Raw genomic sequence first — 21,414 nt, forward strand, 5'->3', positions numbered from 1 at the left:
AGCCCTATTTGGTAAAATACCAAGTACATATTATGGCAAGAACAGCTCAAATAAGCAAAGAGAAACAACAGTCCATCATTACTTTAAGATATCAAGGTCAATCAACTTTTAAAGTTTCTTCAAGTGCAGTCGCAAAAACCACCAAGCGCTATGATGAAACTGGCTCTCATGAGGACCACCACAGGAAAGGAAGACTGCAGAGGATAAGTTCATTAGAGTTACCAGTCACAGAAATCGGCATTTAACTGCACCTTTTTTAAATTAAATTAAATTTGACCTTTATTTAACTAGGCAAATCAGTTAAGAACAAATTCTTATTTACAATGACGGCCTACCATCGCAGCCCAAATAAATTATTCACAGAGTTCATGTAACAGACACATCTCAACATCAACTGTTCAGAGGAGATAGTGTGAATCAGTGGTTTCTCGCTGCAAAGAAACCACGACTAAAGAACACCAATAATAAGAAGAGACTTGCTTGGGACAAGAAACATGAACAATGGACATTAGACCAGTGGAAATCTGTCATTTGGTCTGATGAGTCCAAATTTGAGATGTTTGGTTCCAAACGCTGTGTCTTTGTGAGACGCAGAGTAGGTGAACGGATGATCTCCTCATGCGTGGTTCCCACCGTGAAGCATGTAGGAGGAGGTGTGATGGTGTGGGCGTGCTTTGCTGGTGACACTGTCTATGATTTATTTAGAATTTAAAGCACACTTAACCAGCATGGCTACCACAGCATTTTGCAGCGATACGCCATCCAATCTGGTTTGCGCTCAGTGTTATTATCATTTGTTTTTCAACAGGACAATGACCAAAACACACCTCCAGGCTATGTAAGGGTTATTTGACCAAGAAGGAGAGTGATGGAGTGCTGCATCAGATGACCTGGCCTCCACAATCACCTGACCTCAACCTAATTGAGATGGTTTGGGATGAGTTGGGATGAGTGAAGGAAGTGATCAACATATGTATGAACTCTTTCAAGACTGTTGGAAAAGCATTCCAGGTGACTACTGTACCTCATGAAGCTGGTTGAGAGAATGCCAAGATTGTGCAAAGCTGTCATCAAGGCAAAGAGTGGCTACTTTGAAGAATCTAAAATATAAAATATATTTTGATTTGTTTAACACGTTTTTGGTTACTGCATGATTCCATCTGTGTTATGTCATAGCTGTGATGTCTTCACTATTATTCTACAGGCCTGAGTGTCTTATCGATTTGTATTACATACACTTAAAACACACAATTCTCCATACAAGAGATTTGCAGCGAACTCCAAGTCCAAGGACCTCCCTGCTCTTGGCAGTCCTCTCTCTTTGGCCTGACTCATCCATCTGGCAGTTCCTGCTGGTCCATTTATTTCCAGATGAGGTCCTGCTTGTCAGTCCTCCTACAGTATCAGTCTCTTTTCCAGAGCCTGCCGTCTGGTGGAGGTGGGAGTGGAGGTGTAACCTGGCCAGGCTAGCCCAGTGGTGTCAGGTCTCTTTGCGAGCTGGTGGATGTTAGTACACCTGCTCCTACACCTCTTGGCATGGGAGGGATCAATAAGTCAGTCAGGTCATAGGGCGCTCGTTAAGGTCTAGTGAACTGGACTGGCAACTGTAAACAAGCCTGAGCCTGAGTGGAGCCTGATGTTGGAGCTTGGTGTTAGAGCCTGACAGGAGCTCGTTATTAGAGCCTGAGAGGAGCCTGGTATTATAGCCTGAGGGGAGCTTGGTATTAGAGCCTGAGAGGAGCCTTGTGTTTGAGCCTGAGAGGAGCCTTGTGTTTGAGCCTAAGAGGAGCCTGGTGTTAGAGCCTGAGTGGAGCCTGGTGTTAGTCACCCAACCGGTAAGACAGAGATAGCACTAGACTTTCACTTTATGAATTACCTGTGAAGAACCTTCTCTGCTCTTTGCTTTTACGCTCATGGTTGGCGTAGATAACTTTATATGTGACCCACCACTTTGATTTGGTGATATTTGACAACATTTTGTTAAAGTAGAGACTGCAGTTGAGAAACAATGGGAAAGTAATTCTGCTTTGAAAGTTGATACATTTGTAACCCCAATTTTGAGAAAATGTCCCATGAATGTTTTTGGTACACCTACTGGAGAGCTCTTCTTTGTCTACACCCATTCAGCATCACTCACACATTCTTAAGCCTTAGCCCCACCCAATCTCTTCAAGAATTCACATGTGAGGCCTTGTGCTAAACAGAGTGAGTTAGGTAGTGTAGTAAAAAACCAAAGCTTTCAATACTAAAAGTGGTGAAAGTAGTAGTAAAATATATGTTATCTAGTCCTTGGCCTATATCCTAATCTGACTTTGGTGTAGGTCATGTTGTTCTTCACATTACCATCTCTAGTAAACACGCAATATATTAAATCAAATCAAAGTTGTTTTGTCACATGCACAGGATGTAGAAGGTGTAAATGGTACAGTGAAATGGTTACTTGCATAGTGGAGTCTTTTGTTTAGTCTTTTGTCTAAATGAGGAGGGAGTTGAAAAGAGAACACAGAAGGCTGTTGTATAAAATACCTGTCTCCGGATTACACCTTCAAACTAAGGGCAACCATGGCATCCATGACAGAGGGGGAGAAGCGTTCATCCATGTATATGGGCAAAAGTCTAGCTACATTTTCAGACATTATACGTTTCAAATTTTTCGGGAAAGTCATTTTCACCGCAAGAACGTGTAATGTTAGCTAGCTAGCAGACATTAGCTGGCTGGCTCGCTAGCTAATGTTACGTGTATGATCTTTGTAGTAATATTGTTATTATCTCAGAAAGCCATTTACATTACTAGCTATAGCCTATAGCTAGCTAGCTAACATTGAACCTAGTTGGTTAGCTTTAGCTACCTGCAGATTCATGCATGGTACATGGTAGTACTGTATGGCTTGGGATTATGGTTCATTGTTTGCAATCATACTCTTCTTCCACCGGGCATTCTACTTATTTCAAACTTGGTCAACTTCTTCTGTGACAACAGTACTGTTGATCGCCATTTCTTCCCCATCCCTGTCATCAGAAGACTCTACAATGTCTGGTTCAATGTAAATGTTTTTACCTACATCAAGGATTTCCTCATTGTCTGATTCATTTTCAGAGTCAGAGAGAGTCAACATGGCATGATCGTCCACCCGAAAGTAGTCCATGACAACTATTCCCCACGGATCTTTGTCGATATGCATGTTAAATTCAGGGCAGCAATATTGAGAGCAGTAGCAACAATTTTGCAGTTCTTCATGATATAAAAAAAAAAGCGGTGGTAGCAAGGATTATCTACACATACTGAGCAGCTCATGTTATAGACAGAAGCATGCTACATGGCAGATCAATCTGAACTTATCTCTCGGCATGTCCAGCCCATCCATTATCTCAGTCAATCATGGCTAATGGGATGGTTCCTGTCTTTTTCTGTGGCTAAACCAACTAGGTTCATAATTTAACCATTTTATTCGTATTTATAGATGGCATGCACGTTTGTTATTAAGGCGCTTGAAAGTTCACATGTTCCGAAGGCATTTCTGCCCCCCAATTTATTTATTTTTATAAAATGTTTGTATCAGTTTAAATGCCTCTCGTGTTAAGTAGTGATGTGCGACATACGCCTAGCTTCCTGGAATGGGTCACATATGTTCTGGTCTGTTCTTTGATACGAAAGACATGACTGGTGTTTTTGACAGACTTCCATCAGAGGAAGAGGAACTCTGAGGTTAGCGTGTGGGTGTAGTTTTGTTTTTCTCCACATACAGCTGTAGGGAGAGAGCAGCTGGGAGCCAGCCAAGAGAAGTGTGTGTGCGCGCGTGTGTGTGCATTTGTGTGTTTTGATGAAGATGTTGACGGGTGTGCCTGGGGGGAATTGGACAGACCCCATCAGTGGTTGCTGTGGCGGCGCTGGTGGTTGGCGATGCGTTTCTCAGGCCCGCCCTCCAGCATGCTAATGATGGCCCAAAATCACACATTAGCAGTCCACACACACTGCTTACACACTCCTCACACACTCTTCCAGGCTCTCAGATCAAATGTCCATTGGCTCCGTCATCCCCCATCCCCCTTACACCACACACCATGCAGAATCCACAGCTGAGGAAACAGATTGGGCTTGTTTTTTTGTTGGTGTTTCTCTCTTTGTTTGTTTGTTGTGCTCTGGCCTAGTGAAACTCATCGTCTGGGGGAATATTAAGTGGCTGAAGCAACAGCATTTGGACGTGTTTATACGGTGTTTGTGTGTGTGTGTGTGTGTGTGTGTGTGTGTGTGTGTGTGTGTGTGTGTGTGTGTGTGTGTGTGTGTGTGTGTGTGTGTGTGTGTGTGTGTGTGTATTTATGTGCTTACGTGTGTGTGAGAGCAGAAGTCAGTCAATGTGAAATCTGTCAGTGTGTGTGTTTCCACACCATGTGGAACAGACACAAAGCAAGATGATTCATTTTTCCAAGAAGGCAGGTGTCGATGCTGTAGCTTGAGGCTCCTCTTTGGCATTCAGCCCTCTGGCGCATTCTAAAGAACATTGCCTCTTTCTGTGAATAGTAAAGATATTATGTTTGTCAATGTTGTACTTGCTGTAATAAAAGGGTCCACTGCCCACATGACTGTGAAGGTGTATGAGAAAGACAACCTCCAACACAAGTCTCTCCATCTCGATCTGGGTTTTCATGGCTTTATTTTTTAAAGAGCTATTGGGAGAGACAATGATGGTGTTCTTTGCCTTTCAAATATAATGGTGTCTAGAGCTGTGAGACATCATTAGTCAACATGGGTATTCAGACACGGGGTTGTCACTCCTTCCTCTCACATGTTGACTAGACCGGGCACGTGCGTGTGTCCTCATCAACATCGCACGCATGTTGATTTTGTCCATCCACACCAGATGAGATCAGGACACGCATGTTGAAATATCAAAACGAAGTCTGAACCAACTTTATTAATTTGGGGACAGGTTGAAATGCATGAAACAATCACGGCCATTTAGCTAGCTTGATGTTGATAGCTAATTTGTCCTGGGATATAAACATTGGGTTGTTTATTTTACCTAAAATGTACAAGGTCCTCTACTCCAACAATTAATTCACATATAAAAGGGTAAATTTAGTTAGTTTCTAGTAATTTCTCCTCCTTCAGTCTCCTTCTTCTGACTTTATATGACTGTTGGCACCAACAACTGGACTTGAGTGTGAACCTCATTTAATCTTTCAGTCACCCATGTTGGTATATGCTCCTAAAAACCAATGAGGAGACGGGAGAGGTGGGACTTGCAGCACGTCAAGCATCAAAAATAGAAACAAGTTATATTTTTGTGCCTGGCTACGCAGACGCTAGTTGATTGAATACCATGTATGTGTAAATATATTTTGCAACGTGCGCGAGCGGTGTGGTCAGCATGTTATGGTCTCTCACTGTTTCTCTCTGTATCTGTCTCTACTGGAATTACACGAGACATGCTCCTTCCATCTCTCTTTCTCTCCCCCTCCTCGCCTTCTCTCTCTCTCTGTGTGTGTGTGTGTGTGTGTGTGTGTGTGTGTGTGTGTGTGTGTGTGTGTGTGTGTGTGTGTGTGTGTGTGTGTGTGTGTGTGTGTGTGTGTGTGAAACACAACAAACTTTTGTGGAATTGCTTATCTTAGTAACAAGACACTGTGTCCAATCAGTGGTGTGGCACAAACCTACCAGGATTGTTGTTTTCCCTGGGAGAACAAAAGCCAGACAACTCATGAGTTGTGTTGAATAGAATAGTCTAGGTGTTATCTGGGGCTCTCCCTGTGTCAAATCAAATTTTATTGGTCACATACACAGATGTTAGCAGATGTTAATGCGAGTGTAGCGAAATGCTTGTGCTAGTTCTGACCGTGCAGTAATATCAAACAAGTCATCTAACAATTTCACAATAACTACCTTACACACACAAGTGTAAAGGAATGAATAAGAATATGTACATATAAATGTGTGGATGAGCGATGGCCGTGCGGCATAGGCAAGATGCAGTAGATGGTATAGAGTACAGTATATACATATTGGATGAGTAATGTAGGGTATGTAAACATTATATAAAGGGGCATTGTTTAAAGTGACTCGTGATACATTTATTACATCCAATTTTTAGTTATTAACCTCTACTTGTTACCCATCCCGGATCCAGGATAATTGTCATCAGCAACGCTGAATAGCATAGCGCCACAGTCAAATAATATTACTAGAAAATATTCATATTCATGAAATCACAAGTGCAATATTGTAAAACATAGCTTAGCCTTTTGTTAATCCACCTGTCGTCTCAGATTTTGAAATTATGCTTTACAGCGAAAGCAATACAAGCGTTTGTGTAAGTTTATCGATCGCTCGACAAAACATTAAGTACACTTAGCATCAGGTAACTTGGTCACGAAAATCAGAAAAGCAATCAAATTAATCGTTTACCTTTGATGATCTTCGGATGTTTTCACTCACGAGACTCCCAGTTAGACAACAAATGTTCCTTTTGTTCCATAAAGATATTTTTATATCCAAATACCTCAGTTAGTTTCGCGCGTTATGCTGAGAAATCCACAGGAAAAAGCGTTCACGACAACGCAGACAAAAATTCCAGATAATATCCATAATGTCCACAGAAACATGTCAAACGTTTTTTATAATCAATCCTCAGGTTGTTTTTCAAATATCTATTCGATAATATATCAACTGGGAGTGTTGGTTTTTCACTAGGACCGGGATTAACAATGGCTGCCTTTCTCTGTTGCGCACAACTCACTCAGAGCCCCCACCTATCCACTTACGCAATGTGATGTTTCTCGCTCATTTTTCAAAATAAAAGCCTGAAACTATGTCTAAATGCTGTTAACACCTTAGGGAAGCCATAGAAAAAGCAATCTGGTTGATATCCCTTTAAATGGGTAATAGGGATGCATAAGAACAGAGAGGTTTCAAAGAAAGTGGCACTTCCTGATTGGATTTTCCTCAGGTTTTCGCTTGCAATATCAGTTCTGTTAAACTCACAGACAAAATTTTGACCGTTTTGGAAACTTTAGAGTGTTTTCTATCCTAATCTGACAATTATATGCATATTCTAGTTTCGGGGGCTGATAAATAGGCAGTTTCAAATGGGTACGTTTTTTAGCCAAAAACGAAAATACTGCCCCCTACACTTAAGAAGTTAAAGTGGCTAGAGATTTGAGTCAGTATGTTGGCAGCAGCCACTCAATGTTAGTGATGGCTGTTAAGCAGTCTGCTGGCCTTGAGATAGAAACAATTTTTCAGTCTCTCGGTCCCAGCTTTGATGCACATGTACTGACCTCACCTTCTGGATGATAACGCGGTGAACAGGCAGTGGCTCGGGTGGTTGTTGTCCTTGATAATTTTTTGATAATTTTTCCTGTGACATTGGGTGGTCTAGGTGTCCTGGAGGGCAGGTAGTTTGCCCTCGGTGAGGCGTTGTGAAGACCTCGCTACCCTCTGGAGAATTGTATGGTTGTGGGCGTTGCAGTTGTATCCCCGTACCAGGCGGGGATACAGCCCGACAGGATGCTCTCAATTGTGCATCTGTAAAAGTTTGTGAGTGTTTTTGACGAGTTTGGAGGGTACTATGATGTTAAATCCTGAGCTGTAATCGATGAACAGCATTCTTAAATAGGTATTCATCTTGTCCAGATTGGTTAGGGCAGTGTGCAGTGTGATTGCGATTGCGTTGTCTGTGGACCTATTGGGGCGGTAAGCAAATTGGAGTGGGTCTAGGGTGTCAGGTAGGGTGGAGGTGATATGATCCTTGACTAGTCTCTCAAATCACTTCATGATGACGGAAGTGAGTGCTACGGGGCGATAGTCGTTTAGCTCAGTTACCTTAGCTATCTTGGGAACAGCAAGAATGGTGGCCCTCTTGAAGCATGTGGGAAGAGCAGACTGGGATAGGGACTGATTGAATATGTCCGTAAACACACCAGCCTGCTGGTCTGCGCATGCTCTGAGAACGCGGCTAGGGATGCCGTCTGTGCCGGCAGCCTTGCGAGGGTTAACACGTTTAAATGTTTTACTCACGTTGGCTGCGGTGAAGGAGAGCTCGCAGGTTTTGGTAGCGGGCCGTGTAAGTGGCACTGTGAGCAAAGAAGTTGTTTAGTTTGTCGGGAGCAAGACGTCGATGTCAGCAACGGGAATGGTTTTCATTTTGTAATCCGTGATTGACTGTAGACCGTGCCACATACAGTTGAAGTCAGAAGTATACATACACTTAGGTTGGAGTCATTAAAACAAATTTTTCAACCACTCCAAAAATGTCTTGTTAGCAAACTATAGTTTTGGCAAGTCGGTTAGGACATCTACTTTGTGCATGACACAAGTAATTTTTCCAACAATTTATTGTTACTTATAATTCACTGTATCACAATTCCAGTGGGTCAGAAGTTTACATACACTTAATTGACTTTGCCTTTAAACAGCTTGGAAAATTCCAGAAAATTATGTCATGGCTTTAGAAGCTTCTGATAGGCTAATTGACATAATTTGAGTCAATTGGAGGTGTACCTGTGGATGTATTTCAAGGCCTACCTTCAAACTCAGTGCTTCTTTGCTTGACATCATGGGAAAATCAAAAGAAATCAGCCAAGACCTCAGAAAAAAATGTAGACCTCCACAAGTCTGGTTCATCCTTGGGAGCAATTTCCAAACGCCTGAAGGTACCACGTTTATCTGTACAAACAATAGTACGCAAGTATAAACACCATGGGACCACGCAGCCATCATACCGCTCAGGAAGGAGACGCGTTCTGTCTCCTAGAGATGAATGTACTTTGGTATGAAAAGTGCAAATCAATCCCAGAACAACAGCAAATGACCTTTTGAAGATGCTGGAGGAAACAGGTACAAAAGTATCTATATCCACATTAAAACGAGTCCTATATCGACATAACCTGAAAGGCCGCTCAGCAAGGAAGAAGCCACTGCTCCAAAACCGCCATAAAAAAGCCAGACTACGGTTTGCAACTGCACATGGGGACAAATGTCCTCTGGTCTGATGAAACAAAAATAGAACTGTTTCGTTATGTTTGGAGGAAAAAGGGGGATGCTTGCAAGCTGAAGAACACCATCCCAACCGTGAAGCACGGGGGTGGCAGCATCATGTTGTGGGGGTGCTTTGCTGCAGGAGGGACTGGTGCACCTCACAAGATAGATGGCATCATGAGGCAGGAAAATTATGTGGATATATTGAAGCAACATCTCAAGACATCAGTCAGGAAGTTAAAGCTTGGTCGCAAATGGGTTTTCCAAATGGACAATGACCCCAAGAAAACTTCCAAAGTTGTGACAAAAAGGCTTAAGGACAACAAAGTCAAGGTATTGGAGTGGTCATCACAAAGCCCTGACCTCAATCCCATAGAAAATGTGTGGGCAGAACTGAAAAAGTGTGTGCGAGCAAGGAGGCCTACAAACCTGACTCAGTTACTTCAGCTCTGTCAGGACGAATGTTCCAAAATTCACCCAACTTATTGTGGGAAGCTTTTGGAAGGCTACCTGAAACGTTTGACCCGAGTTAAACATTTTAAAGGCAATGCTACCAAATACTAATTGAGTGTATGTAACCTTCTGACCCACTGGGTATTTGATGACAGAAATAAAAGAAATAAATAAATTATTCTCGGCCTCCCGGGTGGCGCAGTGGTCTAGGGCACTGCATCGCAGCGCTAGCTGTGCCACCAGAGACTCTGGGACTCTGGGTCTCAGACACCGGGAGGTCTGTGGGGCGACGCACAATTGGCCTAGCGTCGTCTGGGTTAGGGAGGGTTTGGCCGGTAGGGATATCCTTGTCTCATCGCGCACCAGCGACTCCTGTGGCGGGCCGGGCGCAGTGCGCGCTAACCAAGGCAGCTAGGTGCACGGTGTTTCCTCTGACACATTGGTGCGGCTGGCTTCCGGGTTGGAGGCGCGATGTGTTAAGAAGCAGTGCAGCTTGGTTGGGTTGTGTTGTGTTTCGGAGGACGCATGGCTTTCAACCTTCGTCCCTCCCGAGCCCGTACGGGAGTTGTAGCGATGAGACAAGATAGTAATTACTAACAATTGGATACCACGAAAAATGGGGAGAAAAGGGGGTAAAATTAAAAAATTAAAAAATTAAAAATCATTCTCTCTACTATTATTCTGACATTTCACATTCTTAAAATAAAGTGGTGATCCTAACTGACCTAAGACAGGGAAGTTTTGTAACGGCTTTCTTCTGTGGACGAAGGAGAGGACCAAAGCGCAGCGTGGTTAGTGTTCATCATGTTTAATAAAGACAATAAATGTGAACACTACAAAATACAAAACAACAAATGTGAAAAAACTGAAACAGTTCTGTCTGGTGCAGACACACGAAGACAGAAGACAACCACCCACAAAACCCAACACAAAACAGGCTACCTAAATATGGTTCCCAATCAGAGACAATGACTAACACCTGCCTCTGATTGAGAACCATATCAGGCCAAACATAGAAACGGGAAAACTAGACACACAACATAGAATGCCCACTCAGCTCACGTCCTGACCAACACTAAAACAAAGAAAACACAAAATAACTATGGTCAGAACGTGACAGGTTTTTACAAGGTTTAAATGTCAGGAACTGAGTTTAAATGTATTTAGCTAAGGTGTATGTAAACTTCCGAATTCAACTGTACGTCTCGTGTCTGAGCCTTTGAATTGCGACTCTACTTTGTCTCTATATTGACGCTTAGCTTTTTTGACTGCCTTGCGGAGGGAATAGCTACCCTGTTTGTTTTCGTCATGTTTCCGGTTACCTTGCCATGATTAAAAGCAGTGGTTCGCGCTTTCAGTTTGCTGCCATCAATCCACGGTTTCTGGTTGGGTAAGATTTTAATAGTCACCGTGGGTACAACATCACCGATGCACTTGCTAATAAACTCGCTCACTGAATCAGCGTATACATCAATGTTGTTGTCTGAGGCTATCCGGAACATATCCCAGTCCACGTGATCAAAGCAATATTGATGCTTGGAATCAGATTGGTCGCACCAGCGTTGAACAGACCTGAGCACGGGCGTTTCCTGTTTTAGTTTCTGTCTGTAAGCTGGGAGCAATAAAATGGAGTCGTGGTCAGATTTGCCAAAAGGAGGGAGAGGGAGGGCTTTGTATGGGTTGCGGAAGTTAGAGTAGCAATGATCCAGAATGCTGCCAGCCCGGTCACACATTCGATATGGTGATTTAGGGAGCCTTGTTTTCAGATTAGCTTTGTTAAAATCCTCAGCTACAATAAATGCAGCCTCAGAATATGTGGTTTCCAGTTTACATAGAGTCTAATGAAGTTCTTTCAGGGCCATCGAGGTGTCTGCTTGGGTGGGATATACACGGCTGTGATTATAATCGAAGACAATTCTCTTGGTAGATAATGCGGTCAGCATTTGATTGTAAGGAATTCTAGGTCAGGTGAACAAAAGGACTCGAGTTCCTGTTGTTGTTATGATCACACCACGACTCCATATTCATAAGGCATACACCCCTGCCCTTCTTCTTACCAGAGACATGTTTGTTTCTGTCGGCGCGATGCGTGAAAGAAACTGGATGGCTGTACAGACTCTGATAACGTATCCAGAGTGAGCCATGTTTCCGTGAAACAGAGAATGTTACAATCTCTGATGTCTCTCTGGAAGACAGCCCTTGCTCGAATTTCATCTACCTTGTTGTCAAGAGACTGGACATTGGCGAGTAGTATACTCGGGAGCGGTGAGCGATGTGCCCATCTACGGAGCCTGTCCAGAAGACCGCTCCGTCTGCCCGGTCCATTGTCCTCGGTGGTGGTCCAAACAGAGGATCCGTTTCGGGAAAGTCATATTCCTGGTCGTAATGTTGGTAAGTTGACGTTGCTCTTATATCCAATAGTTCTTCGCGACAGTATGTAATTAGACTTAAGATTTCCTGGGGTAACAGTGTAAAAAATAAATACTGCATAGTTTCCTAAGAACGCGAAGCGAGGCGACCATCTCTGTCGGCGTGTGAGCTGAGCAGCACATACCCTAGCCTGTATCTCCCTTCGAAGTTTTGGGAACTTATGTTTTTGGTTTCCCATTGGTTCTGGGAACGAAGCCATAACTTTCTTAACCGTTTATAAAACGTTCTGAGGACGTAAGTGAAAATTTTGCCTCTTCTGGGAACGTACATTTTTAGGTTGCAGGGAGGTTCTGAGAATGTTTTACTATGGTTCCCTGAAGGGTTCCCTGGGAGTTTTCTTTTGCGTTCTGAGAATTGAAATTATAGGTTATTTGAGAACATGTTTCAATAAGACTTTTAATAACACTACTAGCTTAGGTTAATTGTTTTAAACTCCAAGCACAGATAGGACAAACATTAATTAATTTCCTTCAGCATTAATCATGCAAACACATTTATTTTTCATTGTGGCATGGCGTCAGTGAGATTCAAAACTATGCTCTGCTGTTTTCTATCCATGGAATTAGTCCACTGTGCCACCATGATGTAGCTAGCATGCCATGTTTTTTTTTTACTCATACAAAGCAGTTTATTTTTGGCTATTCAATCAGACTCCATTTGAAAGGAAACAAGCACACATTAAGATCAGGTGTGGCCAATTAGTGGGCATGGCCAACACACCTGAAGACACTTAACAAGACAGAGGATAGAGAGAGTTTTTTTCATGCTCAGAATGGAATGTATATATTTACAGGATCGGTGTCCCCCCCGCGGGACGGTTGAGCTAACGTGCGCTAATGTGATTAGCATGAGGTTGTAAGTAACAAGAGAATTTCCCAGGACATAAAGATATCTGATATGGGCAGAAAGCTTCAATTCTTGTTAATCTAACTGCACTGTCCAAATTACAGTAAATATTACAGTGAAAGAATACCATGCTATTGTTTGAGGAGAGTGCACAGTTATGAACTTGAAAATGTATTAACCTTTTACGTCTGGGGGTTCCGTTAGCGGAACGTTTCGACAACATCCGGTGATATTGCAGAACGCGAAATTCAAAATAAATTATGAGAAATATTTAACTTTTTATGGCTGCCGGGGCAGTATTGAGTAGCTCTGATTAAAGGTGCCCATTTCAAACGGCCTCGTACTCAATTCTTGCTCGTACAATATGCATATTATTATTACTATTGGATAGAAAACACTCTCTAGTTTCTAAAACCGTTTGAATTATATCTGTGAGTCAAACAGAACTCATTTGGCACAAACTTCCTGACCAGGAAGTGGAAAGTCTGAAATCGAGGCTCTGTTCTTCTTCCTGCCTATACATGGGCATGATACGTAAGAGTCTACGTGCACTTCATAGACCTTCCCCTGGATGTCAAGAGGCTGTGAGAGAAGAAATTTAGTGTTTATCTTGGTCTGAATTGGAATACAAGCTCTTTGTATGACGTGTCCCTCATTTCCGGTACTCTTGGGAGCGCGAGGTGGACAGTGGGATTGCCTTCTGTTTAGCTGCCGTTATGGACGACTACTATCTCCGGCTTTGATTTTATTTGATACATGTGACCATATCATCGTAAAGTATGTTTTTTCAATATAGTTTAATCAGATTATTGAAATTTTTTCGGGAGTTTTGCCGTGTTCCGTTCTCTGACTTTGTTGACGATGGAGCGATTCGTGCCACTTGGCTAGTGCGCGTGCTAATTGAAGAGGGAAAGTTGCCGTTCTAAATCCAAACAACGATTGTTCTGGACAAAGGACACCTTGTCCAACATTCTGATGAAAGATCAGCAAAAGTAAGAAACATTTTATGATGCTATTTCATATATCTGTCGTACATGTGAACTAGTCGTGGGCGCCCAACGTTTGGGTACTCTAGCTATACCGAAGCTGCATATCGTAATGAAGTTATTTTTAGAATTCTAACACTGCGATTTCATTAAGAACTAATGGATCTATCATTTCCTATACAACATGTATTTTTTAGTTATGTTTATGAATAGCTATTTGGTCAGAATATGTGTGTCAGAAAAAGTGTCAGGAAAAATCCGGACGTAGTGGGAAAAAGTAGCTAAGTTAGCACAATGTGTAACCATTGATTTCAGCTCTAAATATGCACATTTTCGAAGAAAACATAAGTGTATGTATAACCTGATGTTATAGGACTGTCATCTGAGGAAGAAAATCAAGGTTAGTCAAAAATTATATATCTTTTGCCTGTTTGTTACGATCGCTTACTTTTGCTACTGGGAAATTACTTGTGTTTTTGGCTATTGTGGTAAGCTAATATAACGCTATATTGTGTTTTCGCTGTAAAACACTTGATAAATCGGAAATATTGTCTGGAATCACAAGATGCCTGTCTTTCAATTGCTGTACACTATGTATTTTTCAGAAATGTTTTATGATGAGTATTTAGTTATTTGGCGTTGGTGTCTGTAATTATTCTGTCTGCTTTCGGTGCAATTTCTGATTGTAGCTGCAATGTAAACTATGATTTATACCTGAAATATGCACATTTTTCGAACAAAACAAAGATTTATTGAATAACATGTTATAAGACTGTCATCTGATGAAGTTGTTTGTTGGTTAGTTTGGTTGGTTCTTGGTTAGTTAGGTTGGCTTTGTGCATGCTACCTGTGCTGTGAAAAATGTCTGTCCTTTTTTGTATTTGGTGGTGAGCTAACATAAATATACGTGGTGTTTTCGCTGTAAAACATTTTAAAAATCGGACATGTTGGCTGGATTCACAAGATGTGTACCTTTCATATGCTGTATTGGACTTGTTAATGTGTGAAAGTTAAATATTTAAAAAATATATATTTTGAATTTCGCGCCCTGCACTTGAGCTGGCTGTTGTCATAAGTGTACCGACGTCGGGCTTGCAGCCATAAGAAGTTTTAACCTGTTATGGCTGCAGCCCGGTGTCGGTACACTTATGACAACAGCCCGTCCAAGTGCAGGGCGCGAAATTCAAAATATATTTTATAGAAATATTTAACTTTCACACATTAAAACCTTTTCTCAATAGGGGGTGCTGTTTTCACTTTGTAAAAATTTCGTTCCCAAATTAAACTGCCTCGTACTCAATTCTTGCTCGTACAATATGCATATTATTATTACTAATAGTTTCTAGTTTCTAAAACCGTTTGAATTATATCTGTGAGTAAAACAGAACTCAAGTTGGAGCAAACTTCCTGTGAGGAAGTGAGAAATCTGAAATCAGGCAGGCTGTTCTGGGGTCAGTTTATTAATTTGCATGTCTTCTATTGGTCGAGATGCACTCCATACGCCTTCCCCTAGATGTCAGCAAATAGTGAGAATTGGAATGGTGTTGCTAGGCATATCTGAGGCCATATAAAGGGTTTTGGAACGTGGGGTGCAGTCTTTTCAACATTCGCCATGACGCAAGACAGACCTCAGGATGGCGTTCTGGAAAGCTACCGTTATAGGCCTTAGATATATCCGGCTCTGATTTTATTCGATATAGGTGTTAAAGACATCATAATGTTGTTATTTTAAACCGAGTTATATCAGTTTATATCAGTATATTGCGATTTTCGGATATTTCTTTGTGCTGCGTTCTAGTGAGTTGGGCACGTCTGGGCCACATGGCTAATGTTTACTGCTAATTCCAAAGTTGAAGGCGACAATCTACAACCGAGCAACGATTCTTTTGGACAAAGGACAACTTGCCCAAGATTCTGATGAAAGCTCATCAAAAAGTAAGAACTATTTATGATGTTAATTCGTTGTTCTGTTGAAAAATGTAAAACTCCTATTCCGCCATTAATTTCGGTGCGGTCTCGCTTTAACGCACGCTGTATGTCGTAGTAACGTTCATTTAAAAAAATCTAACACAGCGGTTGCATTAAGAACTAATGTATCTTTCATTTGCTGTCCAACCTGTATTTTTTAGTCAAGTTTATGATTAGTTAATGATTAGATTAGGTGCCTCTCCCAAGATTTCTCCCGACATTTTGTTGGCAGCTTGGCTACTATTCTCATTGTATAACCACGATTTGTGCCGCTAAATATGCACATTTTCGAACAAACTCTATATGTATTGTGTAATATGATGTTATAGGACTGTCATCTGAAGAAGTTTGAGAAGGTTAGTGAAAAAATTAATATCTTTTGCTGGTTTATTCGTTATCGCTATTGTTGGCTTGAATCAATGCTGTTGTGTGGTTGGCTATTGTAGTAAGCTAATATAATGCTATATTGTGTTTTCGCTGTAAAACACTTAAAAAATCTGAAATATTGGCTGGATTCACAAGATCTTTGTCTTTCATTTGCTGTATGCTGTGTATTTTTCATAAATGTTTTATGATGAGTATTTAGGTAATTCACGTTGGTCTCTGTAGTTATTCTAGTTGCTTTGGTGAGAGTTGTGATGGTGGCTGCAATGTAAAACTATGATTTATACCTGAAATATGCACATTTTTCTAACAAAACATATGCTATACAATAAATATGTTATCAGACTGTCATCTGATGAAGTTGTTTCTTGGTTAGTGACTATTTATATCTTTATTTGGTCAAAATTGTGATAGCTACCTATGCAGGAAAAAAATGGTGGGAAAAAAAAGTTGTGTCTTTTGCTATCGTGGTTAGCTAATATAAATACATATTGTGTCTTCCCTGTAAAACATTTCAAAAATCAGAAATGATGGCTGGATTCACAAGATGTGTATCTTTCATCTGGTGTCTTGGACTTGTGATTTAATGATATTTAGATGCTAGTATTTACTTGTGACGCTATGCTAGGCTATGCTAGTCAGCTTTTTTACTGATGGGGGTGCTCCCAGATCCGGGATTGTGATGAAGTAGAAGTTAACCTGATGAGGATAGAGGGCGCTATTTACACTTTGGGGGAAAAACGTGCCCAATTTAAACGGCCTCGTACTCTATTCTTGCTCGTACAATATGCATATTATTATTACTATTGGATAGAAAACCCTCTCTAGTTTCTAAAACCGTTTGAATTTTGTCTGTGAGTAAAACAGAACTCATTTGGCAGCACACTTTCTGACCAGGAAGTGGAAAGTCTGAAAATTATGCTCTGTTCAAGGGCCTGCCTATAAATGGGCATGACACGTATGAGTATACATGCACGTCATACACCTTCCCCAGGATGTCAAGATGCAGTGAGAGAAGAAATGGAGTGATTATCTTGGTCTGAGATGGAATACGTCCTCTTGGAATGACGTGTCACCCATTTTATGTTTTCAGGAAGGCGCGAAGTTGGTCCTGGATTTGCCATCAGAATAGCTGTCGTTATAGGCGATTACTATCTCCGGCTTTGATTTTATTTGATACATGTGACCATATCATCGTAAAGTATGTTTTTTCAATATAGTTTTATTAGATTTTTGAAATTTATTCGGGACGTTAGGCGTGTTGCGTTGTGTGCCTTTGTTCAGAAAGGAGAGCTTCGAGCCACTTGGCCAGTGTGCTTGCTAAATCAGGAGGGAAAAACGATGTTCTAAATCCAAACAACGACTGTTCTGGACAAAGGACCCCTTGTCCAACATTCTGATGGAAGATCACCAAAAGTAGGACCCATTTTGTGATGCTATTTCATATATCTGTCGAACTGTATACTAGTAGTTTTGCGCCCAGATTTTGGGCACTCTCTCGCTATAACGTAAGGTGGATGTCGTAATGAAGATATTTTTAGAATTCTAACACTGCGATTGCATTAAGAACTAGTGTTACTATCATTTCCTATACAACATGTATTTTTTTGTAATGTTTATGAATAGCTATTTGGTCAGAATAGGTGAGAGTCTAATAGAAATATCCGCACATTCTGGGAAAAAGAAGCTACATTAGCATAATGGATAACCACGGATTTCAGCTCTAAATATGCACATTTTCGAACAAAACATAAGTGTATGTATAACCTGATGTTATAGGACTGTCATCTGAGGAAGGTTTATGAAGGTTAGTGAAAATTGATATCTTTTGCTGGTTTATTCGCTAACGCTAACGTGCCTATTGCTATCGCTAACGTGCCTTGATGAATGAATGCGGTTGTGTGTAGGCTATTGTAGTAAGCTAATATAATGCTATATTGTGTTTTCGCTGTAAAACACTTAAAAAATCTGAAATATTGGCTGGATTCACAAGATGCTTGTCTTTCATTTCTGTACACGATGCATTTTTCAGAAATGTTTTATGATGAGTATTTAGGTATTCCACGTTGGTCTCTATAATTACTCTGGCTGCTTCGGTGCTATTTTTGACGGTAGCTGTGATGGTAGCTGCAATGTAAAACTGATTTATACCTCAAATATGCACATTTTTCGAACAAAACATAGATTTATTGTGTAACATGTTATAAGACTGTCATCTGATGAAGTTGTTTCTTGGTTAGTTTGGTTGGTTTTTTGTTAGTTAGGTTGGCTTTGTGCATGCTACCTGTGCTGTGAAAAATGTCTGTCCTTCTTTGTATTTGGTGGTGAGCTAACAAATATACGTGCTGTTTTCGCTGTAAAACATTTAAAAAATCGGACATGTTGACTGGATTCACAAGATGTGTATCTTTCATTTGCTGTATGCCAAATAAAAGACTGGAATTATTGCTTCAATTGTGGAGCTTCCAATAAACATACCTCTCACAACCAACAGTCAGAATCAAGGTTGTTCTGAAACTAAGCTGTGCATGGCCGGATTTCAATGGTCGGCGTTAGTGGATTTTCCTGGACACTCTAGTATGCAATTACATTAGACACACTTGTGGAAGAGATCTGAAATGACAGGATTAATTGCAGTTACAGGATTAATTGCTGTTATGTTTGTCAATATGTCTCTTTTGATGTTTCATGTCAATCAGTACTGCATTAATTAGCCTCAACGTTACCATTGCAGTTACAGGATGAAGTCCAGCCTCTATATACAATGTGTCCTGTTATGTTTATGTCAATGTCTCCTTTGATGTTTTGTCTCGATCAGTGCTTTTTTAGTTATCGTCAAAGTTACTGTTGCATTTACAGGATTTATACAATGCTCATATGTTTTTTTTGTTTTGTTATTTTGTTTGCAGCTGCGGGCCCATGCTGTGGACATGAATGGGAACAAGGTGGAAAGCCCCATAGACCTATACATCTACGTCATCGACATGAATGACAACCGGCCAGAGTTCCAGAACCAGGTCTACAATGGCTCTGTGGCTGAAGGCTCAAAGCCAGGTACGTAACTAGGACAGTAAATAGTGTCTTGAGAGACCGAGAGAGAGAAAGAAAGAGTACACACACGCGCAACACACACATTGCAATAGTCTGTCCTCAGTGGAGCGTGGGTCTGTTCTCTGTTCTAGACCTGCTAATTAGCGAGGAGAAACTAACGTATTAAAAATGTCTGTATTTTCAACTGACTGCTACTCTCTTGTAAAAACAAAGACAGAGTTTGTTGGTGTTACAACACTGTCAATTTGTATTTAAAAAAATGTAGGTCACAACTAATTAGCTTATTATTCTGAAATTGTCTCTCTCTCTCGCTCTCTCTCTCTATATATACACTGCTCAAAAAAATAAAGGGAACACTTAACTTCTTATGGCTGCAAGCCCTAAGTCGGGATCAATATGACAACAGCCAGTCCAAGTGCAGGGCGCCAAATTCAAAATATATTTTTTAGAAATATTTAACTTTCACACATTAACAAGTCCAATACAGCATATGAAAGGTACACATCTTGTGAATCAAGCCAACATGTCCGATTTTTAAAATGTTTTACAGGGAAGACAAAATATGTAAATCTATTAGCTAACCACGTTAGCAAAAGACACCACTTTTCTTACTCCATCAGTTTTTTACTCCATCAGTAGCTATCACAAATTCGGCCAAATAAAGAAATAAATAGCCACTAACCAAGAAACAACCTCATCAGATGACAGTCTGATAACATATTTATTGTATAGCATATGTTTTTTTCGAAAAATGTGCATATTTCAGGTATAAATCATAGTTTACATTGCAGCTACAATCAGAAATTGCACCGAAAGCAGCCATAATATTTACAGACACCAACGTCAAATACCTAATTACTCATCATAAAACATTTCTGAAAAATACATAGTGTACAGTAAATGAAAGACAGGCATCTTGTGATGCCAGACAATATTTCCGATTTATTAAGTGTTTTACAGCGAAAACAAAATGTAGCGCTATATTAGCGTAGCCACAATAGCCAGAAACACTTGGGCGCCCACGACCAGTTCACATGCACGACAGATATATGAAATAACATCATAAATTGGGTCTTACTTTTGCTGATCTTTCATCAGAATGTTGAACAAGGTGTCCATTGTCCAGATGAGTCGTTGTTTGGATTCAGAATGGCAACTTTCTCTCTCCATTTAGCAAGCGTGCTAGCCGGGTTGCACGGATCTCTCCATGTAAACAAACGGAAGAGAACGGAACACGGCAAAACTCCCGAAAAAATGTCAATAATCTGATGAAACTATATTGAAAAAACATACGTTACGATGATATGGTGACATGTATCAAATAAAATCTAAGACGGAGATGTTAGTCGTCCATAACGGGAGCAAAACAGAACGCATATCCATGTCCAAGTCGCGCGCTTCAGAGTACCGGAAGTGGACGGTCACGTCAAAGAAATAGCTTTTATTCCACCTCAGACCAAGATAAACACAAAATGTCTTCTCTCACATCCTCTTGACACCCAGAGGAAGGCGTATGAAGTGTACGTAGGCTCCTACGTGTCATGACCATGTATAGGCAGGAAGATGAACAGAGCATATATTTCTGACATTCCACTTCCTGGTCAGGGAAAGTGCTGCCAAATGAGTTCTGTTTCACTCAGAGAAATAATTCAAACGGTTTTAGAAACTAGAGAGTGTTTTCTATCCAATAGTAATAATAATATGCATATTGTACGAGCAAGAATTGAGTACGACGCCGTTTGAAATGGACACATTTTATCAGGCTACTCAATACTACCCCTTGCAGCCATAACAGGTTTTAAACAACACAATGTAACTCCAAGTCAATCACACTTCTGTGAAATCAAACTGTCCACTTAGGAAGCAACACTGATTGACAATAAATTTCACATGCTGTTGTGCAAATGGAATAGACAAAAGGTGGAAATTATAGGCAATTAGCAAGACACCCCCAATAAAGGAGTGGTTCTGCAGGTGGTGACCACAGACCACTTCTCAGTTCCTATGCTTCCTGGCTGATGTTTTGGTCACTTTTGAATGCTGGCGGTGCTTTCACTCTAGTGGTAGCATGAGACGAAGTCTACAACCCACACAAGTGGCTCAGGTAGTGCAGCTCATCCAGGATGGCACATCAATGCGAGCTGTGGCAAGAAGGTTTGCTGTGTCTGTCAGCGTAGTGTCCAGAGCATGGAGGTGCTACCAGGAGACAGGCCAGTACATCAGGAGACGTGGAGGAGGCCGTAGGAGGGCAACACCCCAGCAGCAGGACCGCTACCTCCGCCTTTGTGCAAGGAGGAGCACTGCCAGAGCCCTGCAAAATGACCT

At 41.1% G+C, this 21,414-nt stretch overlaps 1 protein-coding gene across 1 annotated transcript in view; it reads left to right on the forward strand.

The window, feature by feature from the left end:
* Positions 1-21,414, forward strand: part of LOC120020740 (cadherin-4-like) — a 404,415-nt gene that overhangs the window by 339,178 nt on the left and 43,823 nt on the right. Inside the window, exon 9 of the mRNA XM_038964479.1 lies at positions 18,948-19,092. Within this exon, the coding sequence (XP_038820407.1) occupies positions 18,948-19,092 (145 nt within the window). The remainder of the gene's footprint in view (positions 1-18,947; positions 19,093-21,414) is intronic.

The sequence above is a fragment of the Salvelinus namaycush genome, chromosome 2 (assembly GCF_016432855.1).
Source record: "Salvelinus namaycush isolate Seneca chromosome 2, SaNama_1.0, whole genome shotgun sequence".
Classification (NCBI taxonomy): domain Eukaryota; kingdom Metazoa; phylum Chordata; class Actinopteri; order Salmoniformes; family Salmonidae; genus Salvelinus; species Salvelinus namaycush.